Source organism: Pelodiscus sinensis, chromosome 24, assembly GCF_052426305.1.
Source record: "Pelodiscus sinensis isolate ZL-2025 chromosome 24, ASM5242630v1, whole genome shotgun sequence".
Lineage (NCBI taxonomy): Eukaryota > Metazoa > Chordata > Testudines > Trionychidae > Pelodiscus > Pelodiscus sinensis.
The window spans coordinates 13,506,055-13,519,967 of NC_143075.1; the positions used below are offsets into that span (position 1 = coordinate 13,506,055).

Genomic DNA, 13,913 nt, shown 5'->3' on the forward strand with positions numbered 1-13,913 from the left:
CAAATTAGTATTTTCAGGGGGTAGCCAAGTTAGTCTGTACAGAAAAAAAACAACAACAACAAATGTTCTGGTAGCACTTTATAGTTAATTGAATGGTATTTGGTTGACATTTGTTCTAGTAACAAGGGTAGTATATCTCAGATCACTGGAACAAGTTCATTCCCTGACTAGCACAGAAAAAAAATACAACATAGTATCAAACTAAACCTGAAGCTTGCACAATTTCCTATTAAGAGAAAGCAAACTACCTTTATAGCACATACAGTGAGATGCCTCTCAGGGGAGCAACAATCACAAATGTAAAATGAGGTAAACAACTAAGACTAGAACAGAAGTTTGTAAGCTTTATACACTGTTTTTGGAAAGCAGAATAAGCAATACAGGAGCACCAGATTTTTATCTCCCCCTTGGAATATAAGCGTAAACTGAAGAAAAATTTCTGAGTCTATTCCTTTAGGGCTATTTTAATGCATATATTACAAGGAATTTTAAGGTGTTTCTTGATTAAAATTAAAGATTATTAGCTTCTATTTCTGATGGATCCTGTAATCCCCTAGAGCCTTTTGCCAATTATCAAGGCTGTAATTTAAACTTTGGGTTTTATTAATAGCGGCTCATTGGAGGTTTGTGACTGGAACAGTTTTGTATTCAGCAGGACATACTGTAAGCTCACTCTCTGAAGCACGGTCTTGCTGCTGCAAGTAGACGTTGCACAAGACTAGATACCTTAGCTCTCCAGTGACTCCCAGCAGACACAAAAATCACCTCACTTCAATGGGCTGACAAGTCCTTATTACAAATCTACCATGGAACAGAATAAAAGGAAAATCTCAGTGGCCTTGTCTCAGGTGAGCATGTGGCAACCCAGCTAGCTGTTCTAGGAGAGTACTGTACTTCATGGGTACATACTGCTCCAAACTCAGACTAACACAAACTGCAAGATGACAGACTGTATGACCTACTTTTACAGGATTGTGGACATCCCCTCTGAAGTTTTTATCTAGTGCAGCTACAGGAAGTCCTAAATAAGTTCCTCTGCCATCTAGAAACCTTAGTTAACAATTCACTGAAATAAAGGATCTCCAAAACGGTACATGAAACACAGCCAATACAAATTCCCAACTCACCGCTATGTCAAGATCCGTAAGTTTTAAGGCCAGAAGGGACCACTGTGATAATCCATCACAGCTTTTAGTTAATTGTTCTAATAATTCATTACCTTCACTTAATTTTCAACTTCCTTCTTGCTTTACATATTAGAAAATTGATCCATAAGCATTCAAGATAACCTGGAAACAAATGATCTGTGTCTTGAGACAGACACTATTGACAGAGTGCCCCTTCCTCTTTTGCTCACTGGATTCTGCCTAAAGAATTTAAAATAAGCAACTTAAAACATTCTAGACATGCTCATTTTCCTACCACTTTACAGTAATGTAATTAAAATCAAAATTATGTGCATCGATACCCTTTCCAGTTAAACAAATTTTGACTGCATCACACCAAAACCATGCGTGTTACAACAATGGCTAACCATAATCCGTTTAGCACTTCTTGTTTTGAGAGGACAAAGTGTTTTGTTTTAAAAGCTTCATGTAAAGCTGTAAACAAGTACAGTTTAATAGTTTTGTATAACTGGATTATACTGTACACAAATTAGATATTAGGTCAGATATTAAATTCTTGTAATATAAATAAAGTATCATTCAAGACCTAAGAACTTCTAATCTCAATATTCTCCACTGACTTCAGGAAAATTCTCTCTGCTTCTACTGCATGACAGCTAAAATAAAGATACTTTCTTCCCTGCTTCATAAGCATGAAGAGATTTAGTTACTGTCAGTACAACATTTGAAGAGTCATATCTCCAAGGGAAATAGGCAGAAGAGAGGAAGAACCACGGATGTCTCAAACCTTTAAGAACAATATGCCCGTTGGCAAGTTCAGTTCTCACAAATTCCAAGTAAGGTACATAATTATTCTACGTCATGCTTAGGTTGGAGATGGAAATAGTTTTGTATAACATTAAGTTGGTCTGTCTCTCTGGTTCTACTGCATTATCTAGAACACCAAGACCACTGTTGGCTTTAACATGCTGTTCCATATCCTGGGGAGAAGCGGGGCCTTGAATTCCAACCCTTTCTGGTATGTCTGCTGGGAGGAGACGGTAGGGATGGTGTAGGACAAATGAGGTTTAGAATTACTTGTCTTCTGTCCCATTGCTGAAAGAATATCCATATGGTTGCCAAATGTTTGTTGGTGGGTCCAAAAAAAGTGCATACATTTTCTTAAAAAAAAAACTTTTTGCTTGTGCTTAACAGAGGTTCTGTGAAGGCTGAAAAAAGTATGACAAGGAAGATCCCATGAATGAGAAGAGGAGAAGAAGAAATTCCTTTAAGCAGTTAGGAAGAATAAATTACAATTTTATTTAAGTACCTCATGGTGTGTCTAGAATAGAAGTTTTCAGCAAAAGACACTGCCATCTAGTGGAGAGGGAGCTTTCCTTAAGATGTTAGATTTTAAGTAACCCATTAGAAATTTTGGGATTTGTATAATTTATTTTTGAAGCCTTCATAGTGAGTTTGTCTTTTTTCCAGCAACATTAATCATGACAATATGAGATAAAGATGTCTGATGTGACTTCTGACAAATCCATCACAACTGACATGTACCCTTAAAATGATACGATACAAGAAACAAAGGGCAACTTTGTAGTACTTACTTAAAGTGTGATAGTCTAGAAAAATTAATTCTGGGATAGTCAAAATCTAGATGACCAATATATTTACAACACCCATGGCAATATGAAAAATTAGAGCTTCCTCTTCATTCCTCAAAGCAAATAAGAGTTAGTTAGGACTCTTGATTTACTGAACTCCTATCCTCCGGACTAGCAGTGGATATAGGGCAGGGCGAGTGGGGTGGCTGCCCTGGGCACCGCACTTCAATAGGCCCTGCGCACGCGCTATTACCTGTTGGCTGTGGTGCATGCGTGAAATTGTGCTGCACCAGACCCGTGCTTCAATAGGCCCTGTGCCCTGAGCCCCACAAAATTCTCATCCGCCCCTGCTCTGGACTGATCACTTTTACTTAATCTCGTCATGTTCAAATTTGCTACCTCACAAGACATGCAACTTGGAACAGAGAGTCTCTCCTTTCTCTCTGGCTAGCAAGTAATTATCTCTTCCTTCATTTTGTTTTCTCCTCACAAAAAGGAACGTTTCTTGAAGTGTGATCGGGTTGCCAAAGTAGAAAGGAAAAATTGTCTGGTCAGGGGACTTTGGTCTTCCAGCAACCGTGTCTCATTTGATCCCAGAGAGTACCACTGGTAAGGAATTTACTTCCAGGAACGTGGCTAGAGATTTCTGGGACTTAGCACGAAGTATAAAGGAGGTTAGCTGCAACTAAGTCAGTAGGTATCTGTTCCAACATGGGACAGAGGTTTCATTAATTGAAAGATGTATGAAATTCCTACAGTTATATTATGTGCACTGAGTAGGATAAGCCTAGAGCCATAAATTAATTGCTGGTCTTTTTTTTCCATCTTGGTTGAAGAATGAACATGCAGATTTCAAACACAAAAGCAAGTTTATGCAGGTTGTGTCTGGAATTGCTTTCTGACTTAATTGTATTAAATGTTATATTTTATATTGAAATCTGGGCTTTCTGGTCATAGGACTTATTAATAACTCCCGCATCAAACCCAGACTTCATAATATTAACTTAGTTGAGCTAGTGCAGAACCCACCAAAAGAAGTGCTAGATAATGAGGCAATGAGGTACAGAACAGATTTATGGACTAAAATTAGATGACACCAGTGTCATACAATTTTCCTCCCTCCAAGACTGAGATAAAAGATTCAAGAGCCAGCCCCATACACAATGAGTAAAGAAATAAAAACAGCCAAGAAGATTATACAGTACATCATCTAATGAAAACACCACAAGGAATAGTTTCGCATACATAAAGACAAATATGGAAATTTGTACTGCAACATGTCCCTCTCCAATATCATTATCATGTTTCACAATTCTTTATGGAAACAAGGAAATACTGTACCACTATTATTGAATCATTATATGCAATATACATTAAAACAGCTCTAACATGAATCATGGGGACCATTTCACCTGTCTGGACCCCTAAAACTAAAAGAGTCACATTTGCCTATTACATATGACATATTGTGCACTAAAGTATCCTAGTTCTTTTAAGAAGGTTCTGTCGCACAGAACTATAGAAATACAATATGGAACCCAATCAGATAAGGAGATCTCACTCTGCTGGCTCTGAGCTACCTGAACTGTCCTATAATGGACTCCATTATTGACAAACATTTCATTCCACTCACATGTAACATGAGAAAGACAGAATGGATGTTAAATTACTCCATTTTATTCCGTGAGAGCCCTCACTTCAGCATTATCAAACAGATGCCTCCAGGTACATTAATTAAATCACAAGCAATAGGAATTCATTGTGTGGGTTAGAAATGTATTTCTACCTCCTTTCCATCTTATTTTCTGCTATGCAACAGCCACTTTGGAGAACAGAGAAAACTACTGAAATCCCACATTCCTCTAGCTACAAAATTGCATACAAACTTCGTTCTATTTAAGAATAAACCTCAACATTAAATAATTCATTGTCCCAGTAACCCTTGTAAAACATTTCCTATACTTGTTTTTATATTTACCACTAATGTAAGATATATATATATATATATTTTAAAAAAAAAGAGGACCCACATCCCAATATACCTGTGTTTCTAGATGTACCGTAGCTTACCCCAAACTGAAAATTATGGAGTCTTATTTACCTTTTGCCACTGACACTTTTATTCTTTGACTTAATTTAACCAGAGTCCTGCTGATACTCTTGCACAAGTGACATGTATTTGAGTTTGTTTCACTACAGGAAATTTTTTTTTAAATTCCCCACTAAAGAAAAGTTTACAGGCAGTCCCCGGGTTACGTACAAGATAGGGACTGTAGGTTTGTTCTTAAGTTGAATCTGTATGTAAGTCGGAACTGGCGTCCAGATTCAGCCGCTGCTGAAACTGACCGCCAGTTCTGACTTACATACAGATTCAACTTAAGAACCCCAAGCGTCCCCAAGTCAGCTGCTGCTGAAACTGATCAGCGGCTGATTCCAGGAAGCCTGGGGCAAAGCAACTCTGCCTCGGGCTTCCTGTAGTCAGCGCTGGTCAGTTTCAGCAGCGGCTGACTTGGGGACGCCTGGGGCAGAGCAACTGGGGTGCTGCTGGGTTGGTCCAGTAGCACTGCTCCTCGGCGCTACTGGACCAACCCAGCAGCACCCCAGCTGCTCTGCCCCAGGCGTCCTGATTCAGCCGCTGCTGAAACTGACCAGCAGCGGCTGAATCAGGACGCCTGGGGCAGAGCAGCTGGGGTGCTGCCGGGTTGGTCCAGTAGTGCCCACAGCAGCCGGGTTGGTCCAGTAGTGCACACTAGCTGCGCCCCCCCCCCCCCTCCCAGCAGACCAGGGACATGGGGAGCAAAGCTGCAGCGGCGGCAGGGTGCCATGCTTCTGAGGCTTTGCTCCCAGTGCCCCTGGTCTGTTGGAGACGGTCCCCAGCAGACCAGAGACACCGAGAACGAAGCCGCAGCCACGGCGGGGTCCCGCGCCTCTGAGGCTTTGCTCTGGCAAAGCCTCAGAGGCGCGGGAACCCGCCGCTGCTGTGGCTTCGCTCCCGGTGCCCCTGGTCTGCTGGAGACGGTCCCCAGCAAACCAGGGGCACCGGGAGCAGTTTTTCTCGCCCCGGAGGTCAAGGTGGCGGATCGCTGCCTGCGAGCTCCGGGGCGAGAAAGCTCCGTTCATAAGTGCGGATCCGACATAAGTCGGATCTGCTTAAGTCGGGGACTGCCTGTAGTTAAAAAGTCATGAACTATTTCCATTCATTATTGTTCTATGAACAGCCTCTACCCCTTTATCCTGGATTAGACACAAGAGAGAATGATTACTTACCTTCTGTAACTGTCGTTCTTTGAGATGTGTTGCTCATGTTCATTCCAGACCCTCCCACCTCCCCTCTGTGGGACTGTTCTTGCAAGAAGAAAATGAAGCAGGACCCGGGTTGACGGGGCATATATACAACACTGCAAGGCATCACTGTTGAGCAGTGGTCCCCAACGTTTTGGGGCTGCCGGGTGCCAGGGGGCAGGGCTGCTCACACGCTGCGCGTACGGGGGTGGGGCCGCTCACAGGCCATGTGACTGGGGGCGGGACCAAGTACGTGCTGCATGCCCGAGGTCGGCACCAGCATGTGCCGTAATCCCGGGCAGGGGCTGCCCAGGTTCCACGGGGCCTGCAAGGGCACGCGCGGCGCTGGCGGGGCCAAGGCCAGCGCCACGGCCAGCACACATGGCACCCACGGGGGCGGGGGTCAGGGTCGGCACCGGCACGCGCGGCGCACCCGGGGCTGGGGCCGGCCATGCGCCTGGGGCTGGCACCTGCCCCACCCTGCCGCGGGCACTGGGTTGGGGACCACAGCTGTAGAGGATGCTGCAGCCAACCCGCCGGGTAAAACTGGGGAAAAGTCTTTCGACAATTGTGCACGCAGCATCCACACACGTATTGGAATGAACATGACCAACACATTCTGAAGAACAGTTACAAAAGGTAAGTAACCTTTCATATTCAAATGAGTGCTCATGTGCATTCCAATATGTGACTGGCCAGCAGTCTGCACGGAGGAAGGGTTGACCTTCAACTTATTGCTGAATACAGCACAGCTCTGCCAAACACCACATCAATCCATGACCGCTGGGTGAAGGCGTAGAGAACTGTGAAGGTGCACACAGATGACCACATGGACACCCTGCAGATGTCCTGAATCGGGACTTGTGCCAGAAAGGCTGCTGAAGAGGCTTGCACCCAAGTGGAATGTGCTGTGATAGGTGGGGCTGGTGCCTTGGCCAAGTCACAGCACAGCTTGATACATATAGTGATCCAGGAGGACAGGTACTGCGACGTAATCAGGAGGACCATCACACGTTCCATGACAGACTAAAAGCTGCGCTGAGCCGTGGAACAGTTTAGTGTGCTCAATATAAAGAGGGAGGGCATGCTATACATCCAGGGAGTATAGTGCATCCCTGTCTGTAGCATGGGGATCAGGGAAGAAACAGGAAGAAAAATGTCTTGATTGATGTGAAAAGGTGACACACCACCGTTGACAAAGGCAGGACGGGGGCGCTGATGCACCTTATCCTTATAGACAATAGTATATGATGGCCCACCACCACAAAATGGAGGACACGGCGGTGGGCCGGGATGATAGAGATATAGAAGTACACATCCTTGAGATCTGGAGTGTACCAGTCCTCCAGATCCAGTCAGGGGATGTTTGAGGCCAGGGACACCCATGTGAAACATTAGCTTTCGTATGAACACATTTAGGTTTCTGAGATCTAGGATGGGATGTGGAGCTCCCTTTGCCTTCAGAGTAAGGGAATTTTGAGACTAAAACGCCCTGTCCCCCCTGAACTCGAGGGACCTCCTCTATTGCCCCTCCAGAGTCCAGCAGCAGGTGGTTGTAGAGGTGCTCTTATCCCCTCTCCAGCACTTTGTTGTGGTCTGTACTGTCTTAATGAGAGGCAAGGCACCAAAGACTCATGCATGGAGGCCAGCACACTGCGCACCAAAGGCATCAGAGTGGCTGGCTGAGGTCTAAGTGCCAGCTTCATGAAGATCAGTTTAAGCTATTGGCCCCTCTTCTTTTTAGTTTGCAGCTTAAACCCCCTGCAAATTCTGTACTTGTTTGGCAGATGACCCCCTCTGACACATTTCAAGCAAGTGGCATGAAGACCCTCTCTGAGCATATGCTTGCCACACTTTGCACGCTGCTTGAAACATTGGGGCCACTGAATGCCCCAGGAGCACAATCAATAGGAAGAGAACCCCCCACTTCAAGCTAACTATTCTAAGGTAACTCGAACAACTAATCTACACTACAAAGACAACTAAAGACTGAAATGCTAGGGACTAGCTATTACGAAGCAAGAAGTCAGAAGCTCCAACAACCGTCACTGATGTAAAGAAGAAACTGAAGCGGGAGTTGGGTCAGCAGGGGTATGTGTGCCACGCCACAAGGCATCACTGCTAAGAGCTCAAGAGCCAACCTGAGAGGTACTGCTAGGAAAGTCTTCCAACAATTATGCATACAGCGCGCGCGCGCACACGCACACACGCACATGCACACACAACCACTTGAAGACAACAAGCACTACCATTCTGGGCATACACTACTGTACACTGTGGAAAATCTTTTAACCATTTAAAACAGAAAATCTTTCCACAAGACTATTACAACCAGAGAAGACTTCGAGAAAGGTAAAACGGCCAGTGAGAGAAGACAACTCATGAAGTGCTCAGACTTCCTTAGGAATGGGGAGGAATAAAGAAGCGTTTTACTCACATTCTAGCAGGATCTCTCATTTCTATCTAAAGTTTATGCACTTTAACTCATACAGCACAGTCCACAGATCATTCTCAACTAGAGGTATAGTGACAAAATTCAGACCATAGCTAGCTCAGGCAGATGAGCCACAACATTTATGGTAAATGCAAAATCTGAGTTATTGGGTGTCCCACACATGCCTGAAACTCAACTGTGGGTCCAAGAGAAAAAACACAGTTATATGAATCAACATAAGGTATTGGGGGCTCAATGGCCTATAGTCAATTAGGAGAATTTGACCTTTAGTGTTCTTGAGTAGTCATGAATAATTTGAGAGACTCGAGGAATTGGAAGTAACATCTTTTTCATGAACAGAAGTTGATTCAATAAGAGACAAGCTTTGGAGCTCTACAGAGCTCTCTTACAGGTCTCACCCACCTTGTGTCTCATATATCCTGGCACCAACACTGCAATAACACAGTAAGGAACAATACTATTTATCATAAAACTGCTCATCCTAAACGATCTCCAATACATCCAGAACTCACTTCACTTATCACACAGATGCAGCTACCTATTTAACAGTGCATGGCAACACTCCTCCACAGTTTAGGTCAGAAAATGAACTGTCTCTCTCTCAGACGACAGGAAGGATTTATGTAGGTGGAATGTAATTATCCAGATACAGGTACCTAACTCAATACTTACCAAGATTGTACTCAAAGATTAAGAAGACTAGAAACCTGACAGGGAGAGGGCAAACAAATCCACCAGGATAAGTAGATTGTGACCAGAGTCATGAACAAGCAGCAAAATGTAAAAGTTCTGTCCATGACAGGAAAGATCATTCAGCTTTTCCCTCTTCAGAAACTGAAGATGCACCAACTTATTACAATGGCTAGTAGCCTACTTTTGCAGTTCTTAACAAGCGATGCCTCCCTTATTTGAAACCAAATCAGATCACTTCTCTAGTAACTGACAGGCACACACAGGGAGATACTGCTCTTTCAAATGGTTAACCATTTTATCTGAATTAAGGTTTCCTTTTTGTTCAACATGTACATCGTCCAAAAAAATGCATCAGATTAAAATGTCTCAGGAAGGGCACCAGCTGGAAGTGAGTTAAAACCAGCTTCAGGTACTGCACCTCCCCACTATGAAGCAGTTTTGCCAATCTGAGGCAGGGTAAGGTTATAGTAATTTTTCTTCAAGTTTTTTTTAGAAGTGTTTTTCTTTCCAGTGTTGCTGTATGAAAGCCCTATACAAACTGGAAAAACTGACTTGCAAACAGAAACTGTACTGACTGAAAGCACTGGAAAGTCTTTCCTTTGCTGGTACTTACCCTGATCAATTGAGTGCTGAGGAAGCTGGCTAAGTTGGCTATTCACTACACCTGCATACGTCCGCAAGAATTCCTCTTCACTGGCAGTCAACTGCAAATGTGAAAAAAATTAATGGATGAAGAGCAGGAAACAGACTACTGACAAATACCACTGCCTTCCCATATTGTTTCATGTACAATTTAAATGTAACTCATTGAAAGCATATGAGCTGAATTAGACCCAACTCCTCCCTTACTACCATATTCTGTACTTACAATTTTTCAGTCTCACACTTCAAAAGCCAAGAATACCAGTCCCACAGCCCCAACTCATGTTAAAAATGGACTATCAAAATAATTTATGGAGTGACTTTTCCTCTCTTTACGGTCTTCAGATTTATATCCTCAATGCTCACACCTAACTGTGGTAATTGTACAGTACATCTGAAGGTATTTTCTGACCTCTGCTATGAGTGCCCTATTAGTGCTCATGACAACCAAGATGGAAAGAACTTAGTTTGACTGTTAGCGCCCAAGATAAATTTGTGGTGCTGCACTTAGAAGAGGCTTTTTATTTGCCAACTCAGTAAATTATAGACTTTTACATAGAAATCAGTGGGACGCAATCAATACAGAATTCCACAATCCAGCTTTTACAAAGCCACTTTTGCAAGATAAATCCATACTTCAATATCTTTATCAGATAATATTTTTACTCATTTATACATGTAAGTTTTATAAAGACTATTTGAATTCCCTGAAAAATTATGAAAACTACAAACACCTACATACGAATTTAGGTGTATTAGCCATATCTACATTCACAGTAACCCTGTTATTCTAGTGCTAGAATTGGTTCTCTCTACATGCACTTGGACCATGAGTCAGTTGGCAGCGTGGTTAGATGTTGACAGATGTTTGGCTCCATGTATTGGGTTCCCCCTATGTGCCACTGCATAGACAACTGGAATAGCAGACCTTGAGTAAACTGCCCAAAGACCACAAGCTCGGTTAAGAGATGAAGGCACCCAGACAGGTTTATCGTCAACAAGCAGGAAAAGGCGAAAAGGGGATTTGTGTGCAGCCATCTTAGATTGTCAGACCACAGACTTAGCTTGACTCTTGCTCTGCTACTGACAAAATCTAAGATGGCTGCACACAAATCCCCTTTTCCCACTTCCACACTAGTATCTCTCAGACTCTTCTGGACAACTAATACATGTATGCCCATAACAATGGACCAACTCAGTGAACAGTGGGACTTTCTGTTCTTTCCTAGACCAGACAAAGATATTCCGAGATTGATTTGCATTGGGGTATAAAGATGTGTTAATACTGCCTCTCTGGCATAGTTACAGTAGTTAGTGTCCCCTGACTAGTCATCATTCATTACCTTGTACATGTTGGTTCAATTAAAACATTTTTATTATGTATTGTCATGCTCAACTTATCTTTTAGGAGGGATTGGTGTGTTTCTGTTATCCTTGAGGGAATGTTTTTGTACCATCCTTGATTTCGGGATGTGCTGGTACCACTTGATATCGGGTTGTGTTAAGTACTCTGTGAGTAGCACTTCTTAGGAATGTGCATTTTTGCAATATCGGCTCGTTCTTGCCAAATGTTCTAAGTAGATCCTGCCTCATACCAGGTCTTTGATACAAGGACTTTAATTTAGGTTTGTTTCCTACTACAAGTAACACCCCTAGAATCTCATCCAACCCCAGCTCATATAATGCTATAGCTACAATGGCCAATACACAAATCTATTCACCCAACCACCCACAAACTAAACTGAGAGCTATCATCAATAAATACTTCCTTTAATTTTCTAGTTCGTTATAGTGTTTAGAAACTTTGGAATGCACAAAAAAAAAGTTCAGGCCTAATTTCAACCACTATACCCTTCACATTTTTTTTTTTGGCATAAGCAGCAACTCAAAAAAGAAACCACCCCCTGGCCCATATCAATGAACATTATTTCAGCAATTAGAAAGTTAGGGGTAAAATACCAAATAGACAAGCTCTAACTAGAAGGGTGTAATGTTTTGCCAGTTCAGACTAACTAGCCTGTATGGACTCTGCCCTGCTGCTTTTCACTACAAGCTCCCCAAAACGCATTAAAAAAGTCCCATGTCAAACAGTACTACATTAACTTGCGTTAAGGAACTTTTGGTGCACATCAACAGAATCCACAGAGGCAAGTTAGTGAATAAAATGCTAACATGCTCTAAAATGAACACCCTCTGGTGAGGGCTAAAGCACTGTGCAGACGAGCCCTCATGCACTGAAGGCGACTATAGCCTGCTCAAATTTAAATATGAATGGCTATGGTGCTTAGGGGTATGAAAAATCAACAGAGTGCTCGAGCTATGCCAATTTAATGCCCTGCATAGATGCAGCCACACTGATGGAAGAATGCTTCTGTTGACCTAGCAACCACTGCTCAGAGAGGCACTATTCCTAAAATGATGGAAAAACCCTTTCTGATGCTGTAAACTGTGTCTACACTATGGGGTTATGCTGGCATAGCTACAATGCAATAACTATGTTGCTGTAACCTCTACATTATACATAGGGCCAAATTTTGTTCTGTAAGAGTTAATTCCAGAGCATGTGGCCCCTCCACTTACCTTAAAAGAACTTAATGAAGTTTAACCCTTGGAACAGGGAATGGGAATATCCCAGTTAATCATAAATTCCATGACTGGGAGAGGAAGCCTTTGGTTAAGTCCAGATATTTTTTCAGAACTCCATTAAACTTACATTTGATCCCATCTTCCTAAGCATGAGGAGAACTCTCACTTTCTGCTGGATGTACATCTCCTCCGGACTCTTCCCGGGGACGCCCTCACGGTTCATTCCACTCCTCCCAGCTCCTGGGACTCCTGCAGATGTAACAAAACAAGAATGAAGTGAACTGAGAGAGTCTGATATGCATACTTGCAGAGGAAATATAATATATGGAGATATACCATCTCATAGAACTGGAAGGAACCTTGAGAGGTCATCAAGTCCAGTCCCCTGCCCTCACAGCAGGACCAAGTACCATCCTTGGCAGATTTGCCCCAGATCCCTAAATAGCCCCCTCAAGGATTGAACTCAGAACCCTAGCTTTAGCAGGCCAATGCTCAAACCACTGAGCTATAACCTCCCCCTAATTTCCAACACACCACTATTTCCAAAACACCTATTTTTCACCACAGGTCAAAAAGCTTCCTGAGTGGTTTGACAACAGGCTGCTTGGTAATCTAACTTCTGATGGTCAGGAAGAGATGCAAGTCACTCCACTGTACATAGCAAACCAGACTGTGCATTTGGAAAGTAAACATCACAAGTTTGGCAATAAGAGCTGACTGAGCAGTTTGCACCTCCATAGCACTTGCACCACTGACAGTGATTGGGGAAGGGCAGAGTAGCTATGTAATACCTCACACCACGTATGCCTGATTCAAGTATTCAGGCAGAGCATATGACAGAAAGGGGCTAATCTAGTATGCATCCAGAGCTCAAAATATACTACACAATTTGAGCTACGCAAATTGCATAGCTTATTTTGAGTTAATTTCGAAATAGCGTATTTTGAAATCTGGCACTGTCTACACAGCACTTATTTCAAAATAAATCGCTATTCCAATACGTCTTACGCCTCATGCAATGTGGCTTAAAGGGATGTTGGAACAGCAAGCCCGTTAGATTTCAAAATAATGAGTGTGCTCAAAAGACGCAGAATAATAGTGCTGCAGTGCAGACGTAGTCCTACTGACTTCATAAGAGAGGGCCCAATTCTGCAAGATTCTAGACATCTCCATTTCATTTTCTGCAAAGAGTTGTGAATGCTCAACAACTCACAGGACTGGGCCTTAAATATGAAACACAAATACAAGAACATATTGCTCATCACATCACTGTTTGCTTAGCACCTGTCATGACTTTAAACCTACAGAGAAAGGATAGGACCCAAGGGGAAAAAAATGAAATAATCATTGCAATACCAACTGATTTAACTCCACCATTTTAGAGGCTTCTTTGTAATAAGCATGCCGGAAGGTGGAGACAGGATTCAGCATATATATCAGTCCCAATGATTAAGCTCTACAGTCAAGAATAAATCAGGTGAAATGTATTCCCAAAGTCTTTCCCCCTATTTCTGTATATATAAACTGAAAAAAAAA

General features: G+C 42.8%; 1 protein-coding gene across 12 annotated transcripts in view; it reads right to left on the reverse strand.

Annotated features, from left to right (window-relative positions):
• The window catches only part of CTNNBIP1 (catenin beta interacting protein 1), a 67,648-nt gene that overhangs the window by 24,012 nt on the left and 29,723 nt on the right, over window positions 1-13,913 (reverse strand). For all 12 annotated transcript variants that reach the window (XM_075906097.2, XM_089773170.1, XM_075906096.2 and 9 more), the window contains 2 exons: window positions 12,505-12,626; window positions 9,763-9,853 (listed from right to left, as the gene is read on the reverse strand). In XM_075906097.2, coding sequence (XP_075762212.1) covers window positions 9,763-9,853; window positions 12,505-12,600 — 187 coding nt within the window. In that variant the 5' untranslated portion in view covers window positions 12,601-12,626. The remainder of the gene's footprint in view (window positions 1-9,762; window positions 9,854-12,504; window positions 12,627-13,913) is intronic.